Source organism: Athalia rosae, chromosome 7 (assembly GCF_917208135.1).
Source record: "Athalia rosae chromosome 7, iyAthRosa1.1, whole genome shotgun sequence".
NCBI classification, from domain to species: domain Eukaryota; kingdom Metazoa; phylum Arthropoda; class Insecta; order Hymenoptera; family Athaliidae; genus Athalia; species Athalia rosae.
This window is the reverse complement of record NC_064032.1, coordinates 13,619,267-13,638,145: the sequence shown is the minus strand read 5'-3', so window position 1 is coordinate 13,638,145 and position 18,879 is coordinate 13,619,267. Positions and strand designations below refer to the sequence as shown.

The 18,879-nt window shown below is 36.8% G+C and overlaps 2 protein-coding genes across 5 annotated transcripts; one reads left to right on the top strand and one right to left on the bottom strand.

The window, feature by feature from the left end:
* The first annotated feature begins 9,164 nt into the window (after window positions 1-9,164).
* LOC105688014 (15-hydroxyprostaglandin dehydrogenase [NAD(+)]-like) lies at window positions 9,165-10,867 on the top strand. Its single transcript, XM_012404020.3, has 6 exons — window positions 9,165-9,392; window positions 9,545-9,671; window positions 9,780-9,886; window positions 9,974-10,150; window positions 10,225-10,382; window positions 10,530-10,867. Exons 1-6 carry the CDS (start codon window positions 9,300-9,302, stop codon window positions 10,657-10,659), a joined length of 792 nt encoding a protein of 263 aa, XP_012259443.2. The 5' UTR covers window positions 9,165-9,299; the 3' UTR covers window positions 10,660-10,867.
* On the bottom strand, window positions 9,729-18,781 carry LOC105688010 (protein LSM14 homolog B-B). 4 transcript variants are annotated; one of them, XM_020853570.2, is made up of 7 exons: window positions 18,476-18,781; window positions 17,427-17,581; window positions 16,823-17,141; window positions 15,399-15,597; window positions 14,989-15,306; window positions 14,716-14,895; window positions 9,729-14,357 (listed from the first exon to the last, which is right to left on the bottom strand). In XM_020853570.2, exons 1-7 carry the CDS (start codon window positions 18,594-18,596, stop codon window positions 14,006-14,008), a joined length of 1,644 nt encoding a protein of 547 aa, XP_020709229.2. In that variant the 5' UTR covers window positions 18,597-18,781; the 3' UTR covers window positions 9,729-14,005. The 4 variants fall into 4 exon arrangements, with proteins under 4 accessions (XP_020709229.2, XP_020709228.2, XP_012259433.2 ...); XM_020853569.2 differs by having other exon boundaries at window positions 9,729-14,354; window positions 14,989-15,315; window positions 18,476-18,780; XM_012404010.3 differs by having other exon boundaries at window positions 14,989-15,315; window positions 16,934-17,141; window positions 18,476-18,778.
* Window positions 18,782-18,879: the final 98 nt, after the last annotated feature.

Sequence of the window (18,879 nt, the reverse complement as noted above, 5' to 3'; positions counted from 1 at the left end):
TATAAGAGCGGATATTATTTCTAAACCTATGATGAATTCCCAAATCCTACGAAAGACGAATTCAAGCGTTTGAACTATCAATACATTCGTTAATCTATTTATTTATTCAACTAATTAAATAATGAAAAATGCACTCGAAATACTAACAAATTAATCAACAGTTGAGAATACTATTATTAATAATTAATTGTTTGATTACTAGAACAGTCTGCAATCATAGACGCAACGATAGCTTCACATGTGATTTTATAGAAATTATGCTTGAATTAATAATTCGATAAATAACTGAATGAATGGATAAATAAATAAATGAACAAATGATTGAACACGTAAATTTAGAAGCATCGTAATCATGAGAATCATTGATTATTATCATCAATTATTTAATTATTCGAATGTCAATTCAATTCTAGTTATACGCTCATTGAATGCATTCTAACTCGAGGAATGCAAGTCTGCGTTCGAACTAACAATTAACTCATTAATCTATTTATTTATTCAACTAATTAAATAATGAAAAATGCTCCCGAAATATTAATAAATTAATCAACAGTTGAAAATACTAATAGCAATTAATAATTGTTTGATTACTAGAACAGTCTGCAATCATAGACGAGACGATAGCTTTACATTGAGAGTATACACGTAGGCATGCATCACGTATGAAATTATAATTCAATAAATAAATAAATAGATGATTAACCGAATGAATAAATAAACATCTAATTAAACACGTAACTTTGGAAGCATCGTAATCATGAAAATTAATAATTATTATGATTAATTATTCGAATGTCAATTCAATTCTAGTTATACGCTCATTGAATGCATTCTGACTCCAGAAATGCAAGTCAGACAAACCGCTTCTGAATTTCATTACAAGTCAACGAATACAAAATAATAATTAGTTCTTACCTGTATGCGAATTTTTCAGCACCACGTTGATATCGTAGTTGAAGGTTGAACTTTGACATCTGTCAAGTACAAATCTGAAATGCAAAAATATTATATCAGAAACAACGTGGAATTGTAATATCGAATCTCGAATAAATAAATAAATTCGTTCATGAAATGGCAATGATATACAATTTTAAATCAAAATCTTGATGAACTACACAGATAATTATGGCGCAGCAGTAACTGCGTACTGATGCTTACCGCAATGTCTCTCTCTCTCCTCTGCAGCTCCTTCTTTTTTCTTCGGCAAGGACTTACGTGTTGTCGCTTCGGCTGTTGCGGCTATACTGCCGTTGCTTCGGAAAGTAAGGATCTGCGTACGAGATGCTCCGGTGACCGAAAACCGAATTACACGTTGGCAATTAACTGTTTAAAAATTACCTGGATGGATTCAGCCTAATTTCAGGATTTCTTCAGGGGTGTCAAGGGCTTCGTTGTTATTTTTCAAATAGTGTCCTGCGATCTGTTTGCACACCCTTATTGCATTTTGTGCGGAAAAAGACGGAATTTCGAAATTCTGGCGTAGTCCAAGAGTTATGGGGTTTGAGAGAAAATATCACAGAGGTAAAAACTTTGTTGAGAGGTAAAGTCTTTGGTGTTTTTTCCCCCGAACAATGTGCAAAGACTATAGTCTTTGGTGTTTTTCACCCTGAAAAATGTGCAAAGACTATAGTCTTTGGTGTTTTTCACCTCGAAAAACGAGCAAAGACTATAGTCTTTGGTGTTTTTTACCCCGAAAAATGAGCAAAGACTATAGTCTTTGGTGTTTTTTACCCCGAAAAATGTGCAAAGACTATAGTCTTTGGTGTTTTTCACCCTGAAAAATGTGCAAAGACTATAGTCTTTGGTGTTTTTCACCTCGAAAAACGAGCAAAGACTATAGTCTTTGGTGTTTTTTACCCCGAAAAATGAGCAAAGACTATAGTCTTTGGTGTTTTTTACCCCGAAAAATGTGCAAAGACTATAGTCTTTGGTGTTTTTCACCCCGAAAAATGTGCAAAGACTATAGTCTTTGGTGTTTTTCACCCCGAAAAATGTGCAAAGACTATAGTCTTTGGTGTTTTTAACCCCGAAAAATTTGCACCTCTCCGGAGCACCTAGTCGTCTGCAATCGAAGGTACGTCATCCCAGATCAATGCCCGATTTTTCCCTGATTTTTTGCAATTTTTTCCGAATTTTCATAGATTTTTTGAATTATTTTCACTTGAGCCGCCCCTGGATGGGTCCGGGCCCTAAAAATCAATCGTCCGCCCCTAAAAAAGTCACGTGACGAGATCACGTGGTATGGTCACGTGACTTCTCTAGGGGCGGACAATCAATTTTCAAGGCCCGCACCCATCCAGGGGCGGCTCAAGTTGAAAATAATTTGAAAAATCCAGAAAAAATCGGAAAAATTCGAAAACAATCAGAACAAAATAAGGAATAAATCTGGTAATTTCCCCCCGAAAAATGTGCAAAGACTATAGTCTTTGGTGTTTTTTACCCCGAAAAATGTGCAAAGACTATAGTCTTTGGTGTTTTTCACCCCGAAAAATGTGCAAAGACTATAGTCTTTGGTGTTTTTCACCCCGAAAAATGTGCAAAGACTATAGTCTTTGGTGTTTTTCACCCCGAAAAATGTGCAAAGACTATAGTCTTTGGTGTTTTTCACCCCGAAAAATGTGCAAAGACTATAGTCTTTGGTGTTTTTCACCCCGAAAAATGTGCAAAGACTATAGCCTTTGGTGTTTTTCACCCCGAAAAATGTGCAAAGACTATAGTCTTTGGTGTTTTTTACCCCGAAAAATGTGCAAAGACTATAGTCTTTGGTGTTTTTTACCCCGAAAAATGTGCAAAGACTATAGTCTTTGGTGTTTTTCACCCCGAAAAATGTGCAAAGACTATAGTCTTTGGTGTTTTTTACCCCGAAAAATGTGCAAAGACTATAGTCTTTGGTGTTTTTCACCCCGAAAAATGTGCAAAGACTATAGTCTTTGGTGTTTTTCACCCCGAAAAATGTGCAAAGACTATAGTCTTTGGTGTTTTTAACCCCGAAAAATTTGCACCTCTCCGGAGCACCTAGTCGTCTGCAATCGAAGGTACGTCATCCCAGATCAATGCCCGATTTTTCCCTGATTTTTTGCAATTTTTTCCGAATTTTCATAGATTTTTTGAATTATTTTCACTTGAGCCGCCCCTGGATGGGTCCGGGCCCTAAAAATCAATCGTCCGCCCCTAAAAAAGTCACGTGACGAGATCACGTGGTATGGTCACGTGACTTCTCTAGGGGCGGACAATCAATTTTCAAGGCCCGCACCCATCCAGGGGCGGCTCAAGTTGAAAATAATTTGAAAAATCCAGAAAAAATCGGAAAAATTCGAAAACAATCAGAACAAAATAAGGAATAAATCTGGTAATTTCCCCCCGAAAAATGTGCAAAGACTATAGTCTTTGGTGTTTTTTACCCCGAAAAATGTGCAAAGACTATAGTCTTTGGTGTTTTTCACCCCGAAAAATGTGCAAAGACTATAGTCTTTGGTGTTTTTCACCCCGAAAAATGTGCAAAGACTATAGTCTTTGGTGTTTTTCACCCCGAAAAATGTGCAAAGACTATAGTCTTTGGTGTTTTTCACCCCGAAAAATGTGCAAAGACTATAGTCTTTGGTGTTTTTCACCCCGAAAAATGTGCAAAGACTATAGTCTTTGGTGTTTTTTACCCCGAAAAATGTGCAAAGACTATAGTCTTTGGTGTTTTTCACCCCGAAAAATGTGCAAAGACTATAGTCTTTGGTGTTTTTCACCCCGAAAAATGTGCAAAGACTATAGTCTTTGGTGTTTTTCACCCCGAAAAATGTGCAAAGAGTATAGTCTTCGGTGTTTTTTACCCCGAAAAATGTGCAAAGACTATAGTCTTTGGTGTTTTTCACCCCGAAAAATGTGCAAAGACTATAGTCTTTGGTGTTTTTCACCCCGAAAAATGTGCAAAGACTATAGTCTTTGGTGTTTTTCACCCCGAAAAATGTGCAAAGACTATAGTCTTTGGTGTTTTTCACCCCGAAAAATGTGCAAAGACTATAGTCTTTGGTGTTTTTCACCCCGAAAAATGTGCAAAGACTATAGTCTTTGGTGTTTTTCACCCCGAAAAATGTGCAAAGACTATAGTCTTTGGTGTTTTTCACCCCGAAAAATGTGCAAAGACTATAGTCTTTGGTGTTTTTCACCCCGAAAAATGTGCAAAGACTATAGTCTTTGGTGTTTTTTACCCCGAAAAATGTGCAAAGACTATAGTCTTTGGTGTTTTTCACCCCGAAAAATGTGCAAAGACTATAGTCTTTGGTGTTTTTCACCCCGAAAAATGTGCAAAGACTATAGTCTTTGGTGTTTTTCACCCCGAAAAATGTGCAAAGAGTATAGTCTTCGGTGTTTTTTACCCCGAAAAATGTGCAAAGACTATAGTCTTTGGTGTTTTTCACCCCGAAAAATGTGCAAAGACTATAGTCTTTGGTGTTTTTCACCCCGAAAAATGTGCAAAGACTATAGTCTTTGGTGTTTTTCACCCCGAAAAATGTGCAAAGACTATAGTCTTTGGTGTTTTTCACCCCGAAAAATGTGCAAAGACTATAGTCTTTGGTGTTTTTAACCCCGAAAAATTTGCACCTCTCCGGAGCACCTAGTCGTCTGCAATCGAAGGTACGTCATCCCAGATCAATGCCCGATTTTTCCCTGATTTTTTGCAATTTTTTCCGAATTTTTATAGATTTTTTGAATTATTTTCACTTGAGCCGCCCCTGGATGGGTCCGGGCCCTAAAAATCAATCGTCCGCCCCTAAAAAAGTCACGTGACGAGATCACGTGGTATGGTCACGTGCCTTCTCTAGGGGCGGACAATCAATTTTCAAGGCCCGCACCCATCCAGGGGCGGCTCAAGTTGAAAATAATTTGAAAAATCCAGAAAAAATCGGAAAAATTCGAAAACAATCAGAACAAAATAAGGAATAAATCTGGTAATTTCCCCCCGAAAAATGTGCAAAGACTATAGTCTTTGGTGTTTTTCACCCCGAAAAATGTGCAAAGAGTATAGTCTTCGGTGTTTTTTACCCCGAAAAATGTGCAAAGACTATAGTCTTTGGTGTTTTTCACCCCGAAAAATGTGCAAAGACTATAGTCTTTGGTGTTTTTCACCCCGAAAAATGTGCAAAGACTATAGTCTTTGGTGTTTTTCACCCCGAAAAATGTGCAAAGACTATAGTCTTTGGTGTTTTTCACCCCGAAAAATGTGCAAAGACTATAGTCTTTGGTGTTTTTAACCCCGAAAAATTTGCACCTCTCCGGAGCACCTAGTCGTCTGCAATCGAAGGTACGTCATCCCAGATCAATGCCCGATTTTTCCCTGATTTTTTGCAATTTTTTCCGTATTTTTATAGATTTTTTGAATTATTTTCACTTGAGCCGCCCCTGGATGGGTCCGGGCCCTAAAAATCAATCGTCCGCCCCTAAAAAAGTCACGTGACGAGATCACGTGGTATGGTCACGTGACTTCTCTAGGGGCGGACAATCAATTTTCAAGGCCCGCACCCATCCAGGGGCGGCTCAAGTTGAAAATAATTTGAAAAATCCAGAAAAAATCGGAAAAATTCGAAAACAATCAGAACAAAATAAGGAATAAATCTGGTAATTTCCCCCCGAAAAATGTGCAAAGACTATAGTCTTTGGTGTTTTTTACCCCGAAAAATGTGCAAAGACTATAGTCTTTGGTGTTTTTCACCCCGAAAAATGTGCAAAGAGTATAGTCTTCGGTGTTTTTTACCCCGAAAAATGTGCAAAGACTATAGTCTTTGGTGTTTTTCACCCCGAAAAATGTGCAAAGACTATAGTCTTTGGTGTTTTTCACCTCGAAAAACGAGCAAAGACTATAGTCTTTGGTGTTTTTCACCCCGAAAAATGTGCAAAGACTATAGTCTTTGGTGTTTTTCACCCCGAAAAATGTGCAAAAACTATAGTCTTTGGTGTTTTTTACCCCGAAAAATGTGCAAAGACTATGGTCTTTGGTGTTTTTCACCCCGAAAAATGTGCAAAGACTATAGTCTTTGGTGTTTTTCACCCCGAAAAATGTGCAAAGACTATAGTCTTTGGTGTTTTTCACCCCGAAAAATGTGCAAAGACTATAGTCTTTGGTGTTTTTCACCTCGAAAAACGAGCAAAGACTATAGTCTTTGGTGTTTTTCACCCCGAAAAATGTGCAAAGACTATAGTCTTTGGTGTTTTTCACCCCGAAAAATGTGCAAAAACTATAGTCTTTGGTGTTTTTTACCCCGAAAAATGTGCAAAGACTATAGTCTTTGGTGTTTTTCACCCCGAAAAATGTGCAAAGAGTATAGTCTTCGGTGTTTTTTACCCCGAAAAATGTGCAAAGACTATAGTCTTTGGTGTTTTTCACCCCGAAAAATGTGCAAAGACTATAGTCTTTGGTGTTTTTCACCTCGAAAAACGAGCAAAGACTATAGTCTTTGGTGTTTTTCACCCCGAAAAATGTGCAAAGACTATAGTCTTTGGTGTTTTTCACCCCGAAAAATGTGCAAAGACTATAGTCTTTGGTGTTTTTCACCCCGAAAAATGTGCAAAGACTATGGTCTTTGGTGTTTTTCACCCCGAAAAATGTGCAAAGACTATAGTCTTTGGTGTTTTTCACCCCGAAAAATGTGCAAAGACTATAGTCTTTGGTGTTTTTCACCCCGAAAAATGTGCAAAGACTATAGTCTTTGGTGTTTTTCACCCCGAAAAATGTGCAAAGACTATAGTCTTTGGTGTTTTTCACCCCGAAAAATGTGCAAAGACTATAGTCTTTGGTGTTTTTCACCCCGAAAAATGTGCAAAGACTATAGTCTTTGGTGTTTTTCACCCCGAAAAATGTGCAAAGACTATAGTCTTTGGTGTTTTTAACCCCGAAAAATGTGCACCTCTCCGGAGCACCTAGTCGTCTGCAATCGAAGGTACGTCATCCCAGATCAATGCCCGATTTTTCCCTGATTTTTTGCAATTTTTTCCGAATTTTTATAGATTTTTTGAATTATTTTTACTTGAGCCGCCCCTGGATGGGTCCGGGCCCTAAAAATCAATCGTCCGCCCCTAAAAAAGTCACGTGACGAGATCACGTGGTATGGTCACGTGACTTCTCTAGGGGCGGACAATCAATTTTCAAGGCCCGCACCCATCCAGGGGCGGCTCAAGTCCAAAATAATTTGAAAAATCCAGAAAAAATCGGAAAAATTCGAAAACAATCAGAACAAAATAAGGAATAAATCTGGTAATTTCCCCCCGAAAAATGTGCAAAGACTATAGTCTTTGGTGTTTTTCACCCCGAAAAATGTGCAAAGACTATAGTCTTTGGTGTTTTTCACCCCGAAAAATGTGCAAAGACTATAGTCTTTGGTGTTTTTTACCCCGAAAAACGAGCAAAGACTATAGTCTTTGGTGTTTTTCACCCCGAAAAATGTGCAAAGACTATAGTCTTTGGTGTTTTCCACCCCGAAAAATGAGCAAAGACTATAGTCTTTGGTGTTTTTCACCCCGAAAAATGTGCAAAGACTATAGTCTTTGGTGTTTTTCACCCCGAAAAATGTGCAAAGACTATAGTCTTTGGTGTTTTCCACCCCGAAAAATGAGCAAAGACTATAGTCTTTGGTGTTTTTCACCCCGAAAAATGTGCAAAGACTATAGTCTTTGGTGTTTTTCACCCCGAAAAATGTGCAAAGACTATAGTCTTTGGTGTTTTTCACCCCGAAAAATGTGCAAAGACTATAGTCTTTGGTGTTTTTCACCGCGAAAAATGAGCAAAGACTATAGTCTTTGGTGTTTTTCGCCTCGAAAAATGAGCAAAGACTATAGTCTTTGGTGTTTTTTACCCTAAAAAATGTGCAAAGACTATAGTCTTTGGTGTTTTTCCCCCCGAAAAATGTGCAAAGACCATAGTCTTTGGTGTTTTTTATCCCGAATAATGTGCAAAGAGTATAGTCTTTGGTGTTTTTCACCCCGAAAAATGTGCAAAGACTATAGTCTTTGGTGTTTTTCCCCCCGAAAAATGTGCAAAGACTATAGTCTTTGGTGTTTTTCACCTCGAAAAACGAGCAAAGACTATAGTCTTTGGTGTTTTTCACCCCGAAAAATGTGCAAAGACTATAGTCTTTGGTGTTTTTCACCGCGAAAAATGAGCAAAGACTATAGTCTTTGGTGTTTTTCACCTCGAAAAATGAGCAAAGACTATAGTCTTTGGTGTTTTTCACCCCGAAAAATGTGCAAAGACTATAGTCTTTGGTGTTTTTCGCCTCGAAAAATGAGCAAAGACTATAGTCTTTGGTGTTTTTCACCGCGAAAAATGAGCAAAGACTATAGTCTTTGGTGTTTTTCCCCCCGAAAAGTGTGCAAAGACTATAGTCTTTGGTGTTTTTCACCTCGAAAAATGAGCAAAGACTATAGTCTTTGGTGTTTTTCACCTCGAAAAATGAGCAAAGACTATAGTCTTTGGTGTTTTTCCCCCCGAAAAATGTGCAAAGACTATAGTCTTTGGTGTTTTTCCCCCCGAAAAATGTGCAAAGACTATAGTCTTTGGTGTTTTTCACCTCGAAAAATGAGCAAAGACTATAGTCTTTGCTGTTTTTCACCTCGAAAAACGAGCAAAGACTATAGTCTTTGGTGTCTTTCACCTCGAAAAATGAGCAAAGACTATAGTCTTTGGTGTATTTTACCCCGAAAAATGTGCAAAGATTATAGTCTTTGGTGTTTTTCACCTCGAAAAATGAGCAAAGACTATAGTCTTTGGTGTTTTTCCCCCCGAAAAATGTGCAAAGACTATAGTCTTTGGTGTTTTTCACCTCGAAAAACGTGCAAAGACTATAGTCTATAGTTTTCAGAGGGACCGACCTATTCTCACAATCATGTGAAACCCTGTCTCTTGTATCGTAACAAGTTCAGGGGTTGATATCAAATTTAATGATACGAATCCTATCAACGTTCAAATTTCATTCGTAAATTTCAAAGTATATCGATGCGAATTTAAAAAGTATATTGTTACTGTGAAAGCATCATAAAATAATTAAGATTCATTACGACGAATTTCTCTCCGCAGGAGTTCTTTTGTATTGTGTAATAGCTCTAATGACGTATGTATGACGACGTACGTGTGTAACAACGTTTTATTTATATCTTGTGTACATACATTTGACAGCAAAAGTTGCGACACATAACGTACGTCGTCGTTGAGATAAACCCCCTATCTTTTCCCGACGTTCAATTGTAACAAAACCCTGAATATTACTGTACGTGATTTCAAATAATCATTTAGTGCACCAAATCCGTGCCTTTCAGAGATGCAGATAAAAAATAAACTCGCTCTAGTTACCGGTGGGGCTAATGGAATGGGATTTTCATACGCCAGAGAACTCTTAAGAAATGGAGCTAGCGTAAGTTCAACAAAAAAAAAAACTAAGATCGGATTTCTACTGTTATATCTAAACAATTCAAATTCGAACAATTTATCGAGGATATAATTTTCAAGACGATGTTCTCACTCTTGCGACATTTTTCTCTTCTCGTTTACACCAACACATTTTAGCATGTGGCAATTCTCGATCTGATCAATTCCACTGGTCAAGAAGCGGTGAATAAATTAAACGCGGAGTTCGGTAAAAGGCGAGCAATTTTCATAGCCTGCGATGTTTCAAAACCCCAAGAACTTGAAGGTAAATTAATGTAATATCAATACATGAGCATGAAAGACGAAGAAAAACATTTGACAATAATATTTCACAAGATATTTAATTCTCATTTTATCCTGATACATTACAAAGCCGGATTTGCGAGAACTGTCCAAGAGTTTGGAGGTCTGGAAATCATAATCAACAATGCTGGAATAATGGACGATTCGCGTTGGGAACTTATGATCAATGTTAATGTGGTAAATACTAATTAGAGCGCATACCTCTGAACTCGTCAAACTTCAGCCAACCGATCGATACGATGCTAGAATATTATTTTTTTCTAGAACGCCGTGGTGCGTGGAACACTTTTGGGTATGCAGTACATGGGAAAAGACAGAGGTGGTAAAGGAGGAGTAATCGTAAACATTGCCGCGATTCCAGGCGCTCTGCCTACCGCTGAATGTTTTCCAGTTTACACCGGTACAAAACATGGGATTATAGGACTGACCACGGCGTTTGCGGTAAGACAAAATATTCTAATCAAATCGAAGAGTTCACATTTAACGTTCTTCTTTCTTTCATTTCTATTATTCAGATGCCATACCATTACGAGAAAACAGGAGTGAGAATGCTGATCATGTGTCCCGGTATGACAAAAACGGACTTGATATCAAAGGTTCCTGAAAAATTGTCAAATTCATCCATGAGTCCGGAAGATTACAAAGAAGCTTTGAAAAAATTTCCTTCACAAACGTAATTACTTTTGATACTTTTCAAAATAACTGAAAATTTTAATTTACCGTCGTCGAAATAATCCGCCACAATTTTTTTTCTGTTTTCTGTAATTCAGTAACTGTATACATCGTATGAAATTCAAATAATCTTTTCATTTGTACTCAGAGTGGACAGCGTCGCACATGGAATGATGCATATAATTAGATCTGCAAAGAATGGCAGCATATGGATCGCAGAGGGCGGAGAGCCAGTTTATCAGATTCTAATTCCCGATCGTCTTGTGACAAAAGTTTAGACATTGTAAAAAATCATTATTGAATTTAGGAGAATAACTGGCTTGGATTAAAGAGAATTTGAATGTACAGTTTTAGATTTTAAATGAAAAATAATTTTTATAATTAACTTCTGTTAACTTTTATTTGTGGTTTATGATTCATAAAAGTAATTAGCTACAAGGAGGAAGCTTACAGTTGAAAAAAATAAATTAACTTTCAGAGATTTAACGATGGATTATTATTTCATTTCATTTCATTTCGTTTCGTTTCGTTTCGTTTCATTATTCAGTATCGGGAATCACAATATCCACTGTACAAAACCAAAACATTCATTGTCAGAACACTGCATTAATGGATGAACTTAAAAATATGTTTGTTTTATTCTATTTTTTGTTTCCATGTTTCTCTCTTCTCGATATTCAAAGATTGGGTTTTTTTTTTGTTTTATTATTATGTATCGAAAAATCTAAGCATCTAGAGAAATAAGATGCTCCTTCAAAATTATTGAGAGCCATGTACAAAAATAACAGCCGATTAGAGTTTCTTTCGATGGTCGTAAAGATTTCATTTCATCATTCGTGTGTTCGGCTTACTCTTCCATAATTCGCGTGCCATGAATTATGCCAAATATAATTATATACCTTAAGAAAATCACTCGCAAAACTACCTATTATCATCGTGATCTCTTCTGAACCAGGTATTCGCGAATGATTTATTTTTTTGTTTAAAAGTTAAGCGAGCGATTCTCAAAAAATATTAATTCTACCCGCAGTCTCGATGATACAAAAAATCACTGATAATTACAATATTAATATAATAAAATTAAAAGAAATTTATTTTCAATCTAGTACTCACGGTCATTTTAAAATAAATTAAACTGCATTTGCTAACACCTCTAACCACCCCTTCTGAACTGGGATGCGCCGCTCGATTTAATTACGTATTTATAAATGATGATTATTTTATTTTTATCGTCTCACTACCGATGGCCCACACAATATAAACGTAAATTTACATTCACATCAATATAGATTTATATCCAAGATGCTGCCGACGAGATACGATGTTGTACGAACCATAAACTATGAACTTTACAAGGCTAGAACAATATCAGTTTTCACAATCCATGATTAGAAAAATTTATTTTTAATTATTCCTCAAAAACAGCATGCATAAAAAAAAAAATCCTCAATTATTTATTCATTTCCACATACATATCCGTATAATATTTATAAATGACATAGGTATAATTTTCTTTGCTACAAGACAACGATGAGTCTTCGTGTCAATAATTTGACTTGAATAAAGTACGGTCGAATGAAAATCAAAAGTAAGTCTTCTGATCTAGCCATATTAAATTCATAGAATATGTAATACGAAACACCTATATTATATACATGTATACAATGTACAAATTAGTCCTTTGTCGCAGCTCAATTTCTACCGGTGATGAAAAAAAACACGAAAAAAAAAAAACAAACACCAGGGAAAATAAAAATAAAATCAAACAATTTCTGCGACACCAAAGTATAGCAACTTGCATTACGCATGTATAGTGCACGACAGGCTTACATTTATACCTTACGAGCTCCTTCGCGTAAATATAAATTTTATTTATAATTCACTAGTTTTCTTTACGTTATTCAAGAATTTCAAAGTTTTCACATTTCACGTGGTCTTTGAGAACACCTTAAATTTTCCTCCCTTGTCATATTATTAATTTAATTTAATTTAATTCAATTCAATTCAATTCAATTCAATTCTTTGTATTTCGTATTTGTATGTTTTTTCTTTTTGTTCGTATGCGTTTTTTTTAATTCTTTTCTTTCACTTATACTTTGTAACGCTTTAGTCATAACCGAGAGGAGAAAAAAAAAGTGTAAATAAAATAAAGTTAATTTGAATGTACATTTTGGAAACAAAGATAAAAAATCAATTTTGTGAAGAAGAAATTAAAAAAAAATTGAACAAAAAATAACATTAATTCCGTTAATTCAAGGGAGGGAAACCAAACAAAATGTCTGCTTAAACCTAATCAAGTTACGCACGTAAATTATTATTATCTATACCACTGTTCGGAAATCATAGATACGTGAATCCTTGAGACTTCGTAGTTTCGTATGTTATGTGTAGTTGACGTTACATTATACTATATTATTTATTATTATTATTATTATTATTATTGTTGTTGTTGTTTTTGTGGTTGTTATTATTATTATCATCATTCCATATTTTTTTTCATTCATTATAATTATTATTTTTATTATCTTGTATTTTATTTTTTTTTCTCCTTCTGTAAACGTTATTAAAACCCCATCGAGTTTTACGTGCAATAAAATATTCCGTCGCTTCCGTCGTGCGGATACAAACCAACTATACCAAAGAATGTCCAGCATTAGACCACCATCGTTATTGTTACCCATTCCATATTTTTCATAATATTAAGTTGCTTGATCAAAAACTGGAGTTGCGAAGCCTCTTACTTTTTCCCTTGATCTTTTACACATTGTTATCTATCATCCTTCTTTTTCGTTTCGTTTTGTCTTTACTTACATACAAACAATCTTAATTCCAACTTGTTTTTATTAATTAATTATTTTTTTTTTCTTTTATTTTTTCGTTTTCGTTTTTATTGACCATTTAAAATCACTCAGGATAATCAATCGAAGTTACTCAATCCACTTTTGCGAAGTAACCATCAATCGGTCACTTTGCATAATCAGAATAGAAAATATATAAACATATATTTTTTTTTCATCTCGTTTTCTTTCTCTAATTTTGTTTTATGATTTCTTAGTGTTATGTTTCTTTTCTTTGTTTTCAACTGGCAGAATTAAAGTATCTAACTAATAATTGTCAATCAATATGATTAATATCTGATAGAAATTTTTTCTTTGCTTCTCTTTGTTTTGGTGTGGGCGAATTTTAACATCTCTTTGCTCAGGTTCGATTCCATCGAAATATCGATCGGTCGTTTGCTGTTCAAATGATGAGAACCAGAAAATGAAATCATCTCAACAACGCTAACTGATAACGCTGTTGGAGAAAGGAAAAAGAGAAAAAAAAAAGAAAAAAATTCGAATGCCTTGAAAAATGGTCGATTCCTAACAGACATATAAAACATTTGTATTAATTTTAGGTCTCAGACTTTGAAGAGGTTATACATAATTATTGTGTATAGTCCTCTATGGATAGTCGTTACTATACACTAAAATATTAATTAGGTAAATCTGATTCCTTACATCCTGAAAGTTTTTGTTTTTTGCCAGAACTCGATTCTTATAGTTTATAATCGCAGCAATTATTGTAAAAATCTTACTTACTAGAAAATACTTATAACAGCGCGTCTGATGGTCATAAGTTTATTTATGCCGTTCCTGTAACGACACTGTTTTGAGAAGAAACCGTCGATTGATTAGGTTGGTTGTTCGGACGACTCTGATTGTGGTTTGTTATAACTTTTTGTTGTTGCTGCTGTTGCTGCTGCGGCTGTTGTTGCTGCTGTTGCTGTTGTTGATTGTTACTTGGCTGGCGATTTCCTCCTCTGCTTCCACCCCTGTATCCTCCGCGGTACCCGTTGTTTCCACGATACATACCACCACCCATTCCACGATTGTAATAACCACGTCCACGGAACCCGCCGCGCCTCGTCGAAGCGACACCAAAAGTTTCAGAATTTAATTTACGCTCCGTTCGCCAATCTGTGCGTTGGGATCTTCTGCATGAAAGACAATTTTGTTGATGGAAAGGAACGAAACCATATTCTTGTGTTACGTGATAAATTAATAATTTGCTTATTTTCCATTTTCAAGTCGTCGAATACTGTAGATTCAGTGTTTATGCAACACTTCACATTACAGTGCACGATATAAGCACAAATATCGTGAAGTTGCATAATATTTTAATCTAGTATGAAATTCACATTTATCGCTTCAATTGATATGAAGTGAATCCGGCACTTTTCATACATATGTATCTCATTCGTTCTTTTTAACTCACAATGAAAAGTAAAAAACAAAAACAAAAATAAAACCACACAGGATCAGTATCATGTCACAGCAATGAACTCAACTCACCCTTTACTCCTCTCGACAGCTTCGCAACTGATGTTGTCGAAGAAAGACTTTGACTTATCGTAGTGTACCACGTCAGTTTCTTCTTCAGGCTCTCCCTCACCTGCCCCAGTTTCATTACCACTGTCATCCTTCTTCTCATTGTCCGTACCGTTGTCGATTTTGGTTTTAGCCAGTTGGGATCTGAGATTTTTTTTCAAATCATAATTAGTTACTGAAAACTTTTCAACACTTGGAAAAGTGAGAACGTACTAATAATTGTTCACAGTCACACACCTTATGCCCTCGAATTCTGTATTAGCCTGTTCAAAGTCGTAGTCATTTTCAAACTTCAAAGTATTTTTGGGCTTGTTGTTTATGCTTCCTGGTTGGACCGGCCTGAAGTTACCAGCTCCGCGTCCTCTTCCTCGTCCACGAATATTACCCCTGGCGACCCAACCACCACGATTACCACGAGCCGCCTGCGGGTGCCCTGCAGCGTTATGATTTTGACCCTGAGGGTGGCCTTGTCCTTGCAACTGGTTCGCATCTTGCTTATCGCGATTATCACGCTTCCCATCACTGTACTGCGACATCCCACTACCTGTTCGCCCGCTGCCATGACTAAACAATTTTACTATGTAAGCTCTAGGTGTACAATTATAAAGAAAAAAAAAAAAAAATTCGCTATTTAAACTTCAACGAACCTCTCACGATCGCGATAAGGTGGTTGTATGGTTCTGGCATTGGGTTTGTCGTTGACAGATTTATGGGCATTGGCGTTGCTTGATCGCTGTTGTTGATGTCCGATTTGGGTACCCTGATCCATGGTGGGGCTTTTCCTAGTCATCAAGGAAGAAGTAGGGGTAGTGGAGCGAGAGCCTCCGCTAATTAAGTCTAAAACACCTAGAATAAAGAATGAATAATTTTTTGGTCGTGAAATTTGGAGTTCTCTTAGTTCGGCATTATAAACGCTCACAGCTCTTAGGCTTGGACAAAAAACAAAACAATTGTCCTAGTCAAAGGCAGGTGGATGCGAAGATATAGCCAGAGTGAATTTATACACATATCAGTTCGAGAGGTTGTTAATGAAGTGAGTAACTCATTTGTCGACGAAAACTTTCCATCGATCCAGTATGGTGACAATAAACCTTTTAAAAATCATCTCACTGTATCACTTATGAATTCCAACAATTACGGACTGTACAAAGTAAAAAGATATTATCAGATTTTTTCAAACTCAAATTCCAAGACAACCGCGAGTTGGATGAGAGCACAAAATAGCAACAAATGTTATGTGAAAACGATTAGATTGCGTCTTGCCCTGTTGAAGCATATTTCTTAGTCCGAACAGTAGATATCTTCCAGTACCCAAAAATGACGTATCATCTTCAATGGAATTATTAAGTATTATTCCTGGTCCGTAACTAATAAATAAAGAGGAATGGCGATTGCTGTATGATTGCGCAGCACCGCAACGGTTAGTAAGTTATCGAAGAGACAAAATGGTAAACTGTATGAAGTGAAGAGAGCGAAAGAAGATTACAAACTTTAGAATGTCAATGCATTTTCTTCCAAGAACAACCAATGGTGAATTTCTATACATTCATGCTTTCTTTTCAAATAAGAATCAATTCAAATGATGCAGGTAGGTAATAACACGCAGAAGCCCGATAAATTAGGGGATCGTTGATTAAATAACCCATGCAAAACTTTTAGCAGAAAAAAGGAATTGTAGTAATTGGACTTTTTCCGAAACGAACATGAACTGGTTTTGCTATCTCTATACTGTCGGTGCTTTTTTTCTGCATTTAACTTTGCCCATAAGACAGATTAATTGTGGTAAACACGGCAATTCAACATCTGATCACTAACACTTATGACTCTGGCAGAGAACTACAGGTTGAAGTAAGATGAGAAGTTATAATCAAAAAAGCATAGCGAAAGAGAGGTAAGCAAGGTCTAGGTAAGCTAATAGGTAAACTGCTGATCCAGAAGCGGTTAGAGGCAAGGTAAAATATAAAGGTAAGCAAATAGCATTGGTATAAAATAGAACAGAGCAGGATGAGATGGCATTACCAATAAGCAGCAGACATGCGCCTTTAGGAAGATCATAGCAAAAACAGTTTACCATCTTCCAAAGATTGGTCTTTTTGAATTTGATCAACGTTGCCCGGTGCTATCGAGATTGGGGTCGAGATGAGCACGTTGGGTGATTCGGTGGAGCCCAGGCCCAACTCACTTGGTTGTTTGTTCATAGCGACTCGAGGATCCCTGGCAGCTGCAGGAAGACCCATTACCGGACCCATACCGCCCATTGGGCCCATTCCTCCCATTGCGTATCCACCTCCGTACTGCCCTCCCATGGGTCCCATCTGACCCATCATCGGATGATTGAAACCTGGCTGCGGCTGATATGGCGGCTGACCCAGGTTAGGCTGAACTGTCATCTGAAAATCGGTAAATTTCAATTGGTGGAAATCACATATTGAAAATGCGTTTGTGTAACAAGCTGCCTCATATTCTCAGATTTCGAAGACTAAGAGAAAAAATTTTCACTTGCTAAATATTTTGCTGTTCATTTCCTCGTGGCATTGAGACATTGCACTAAGCTTATGTGACATATTAGGGACCATTTGGATGGAGTAAGTAATCCAAAATACTGTACTACTGTATTGTGCTTAATTTTGGGCTTGTCAAGTCTCGGCAATAACATTTGGATAAACATTTTCTACCTGGACAATGGCTGGATCGTTTGGAATAGTGCTGACATTGTTGACGACCCTGATATCCTTGATATCTGATCCTCTGAACAGAATATACTCGTACACCTGGTTTTGAGGTGCAACTGGAAACTGCGTCTCACGATCTTCCGTGCCAAAGGAACGAACTGCAATACATCAAAATTATGTAAAAATGTAAAGAAAAATAAATAAAAAAATCAAATGAAAATGAGCCTTGTGGAAGGCAATAAAATCTTCTGCAAGAAAGAGTTTTGTAAGAGAATTATTTATTATGTCCAATGAATAAATACATAGATTCTTTGCATACTTGCATTGAAAATTAATTATTTTATGATGAACTATTAATGGAATAACATTCACTATGAACTGAGGCCAAAAGATTAGTTGGGCGGATATAAATTTGAAATTCAAACGTTCTTATTGTTAGTCGAAAACGACAGAATTGAGCAGAGAAAAAAAAAAAACGCAAATATTGTTCCTTGGTCCAACTAACACCAACAGCAACATTGAAAAATTCACAACAACTGGTTTGAAGGTGATACACATTCTGGGAAGGATGAAAAAAAATAGAGCACAGTTATATGATGAGATGACGACCAGATTGTAAATCAGATTAATGGGGTTGTTATTGTTGTGCAATAATAAGCCTTAGTATAACAACATCTGTAAGTTTTATAAAATGTTATAAAACAAATGTAAAAGAGGGCGAATGGTACGATTATGAAAAATACAGCAGAGTGGGAGAGGGAGAGAGAAATGGAGAAAAAGAGAGGAAGCCACGGATGAGTTTCTACGATCGTGAACTTTGATGACCCCGATTGTTTTGCAAATTTTTAGGCAAATATAACGAAATAGAGCTGTCAAAATGAATTAAATAAGCCGGCGTCTACCGGGGAACGGAGGGGACGAAATTCATAGGTAAGCTAGTATCGCTAAAGTGAGTATGACGAAGTTAAAAAGAAGAAAATTATTCTAGACGCTATGAAATCGGATTATAAATCAGAGCAAACAAAGCTGGTGAAAAAAGGAGTCCATCTTACCGTTGGCTAAGGCGATCGTGCATTCCTGGGGATCAACGGTAAATAATCGGCCTTCATAACGAATATCTGCTTTCGATATTAAGCTGATCTTGGAACCAAGTTCCGGCATTCCGGCACTCATCTTGAACCTTTTATCTCTGACTAAAGATTGCTATGATGTTTTCAGATCCCTGATACCTTCCGCATCTATCGCCATAAACGAACTGTACAACGCTACGCATCGACGATGCCCAACTTCTCCGAAACTCTTCTGCGGCGCCAGCTGACACCGATTAGCGATGCCCGATGGCGGATGGCCGACGAAATACGAAGGAGACCCAGTTTGGCCACACGCGGGAATTCAAATCACCAGGGCTTACGCGTCCTTAACAGTTCTTTGGATCCTCGATAAAAACCGTAGAGTT

Coding starts and splice junctions, on each gene's coding strand:
- LOC105688014 (XM_012404020.3), top strand. CDS start 9,300: ATGCAGATAAAAAATAAACTCGCTCTAGTTACCGGTGGGGCTAATGGA. Junction 9,672..9,779: donor AAAACCCCAAGAACTTGAAG/GTAAATTAATGT, acceptor TACATTACAAAG/CCGGATTTGCGAGAACTGTC. Junction 10,151..10,224: donor GACTGACCACGGCGTTTGCG/GTAAGACAAAAT, acceptor TCTATTATTCAG/ATGCCATACCATTACGAGAA.
- LOC105688010 (XM_012404009.3), bottom strand. CDS start 18,596: ATGAGTGCCGGAATGCCGGAACTTGGTTCCAAGATCAGCTTAATATCG. Junction 15,598..16,822: donor AGACCAATCTTTGGAAGATG/GTAAACTGTTTT, acceptor TCTTTATTCTAG/GTGTTTTAGACTTAATTAGC. Junction 15,316..15,398: donor CCTTATCGCGATCGTGAGAG/GTTCGTTGAAGT, acceptor AAAATTGTTTAG/TCATGGCAGCGGGCGAACAG.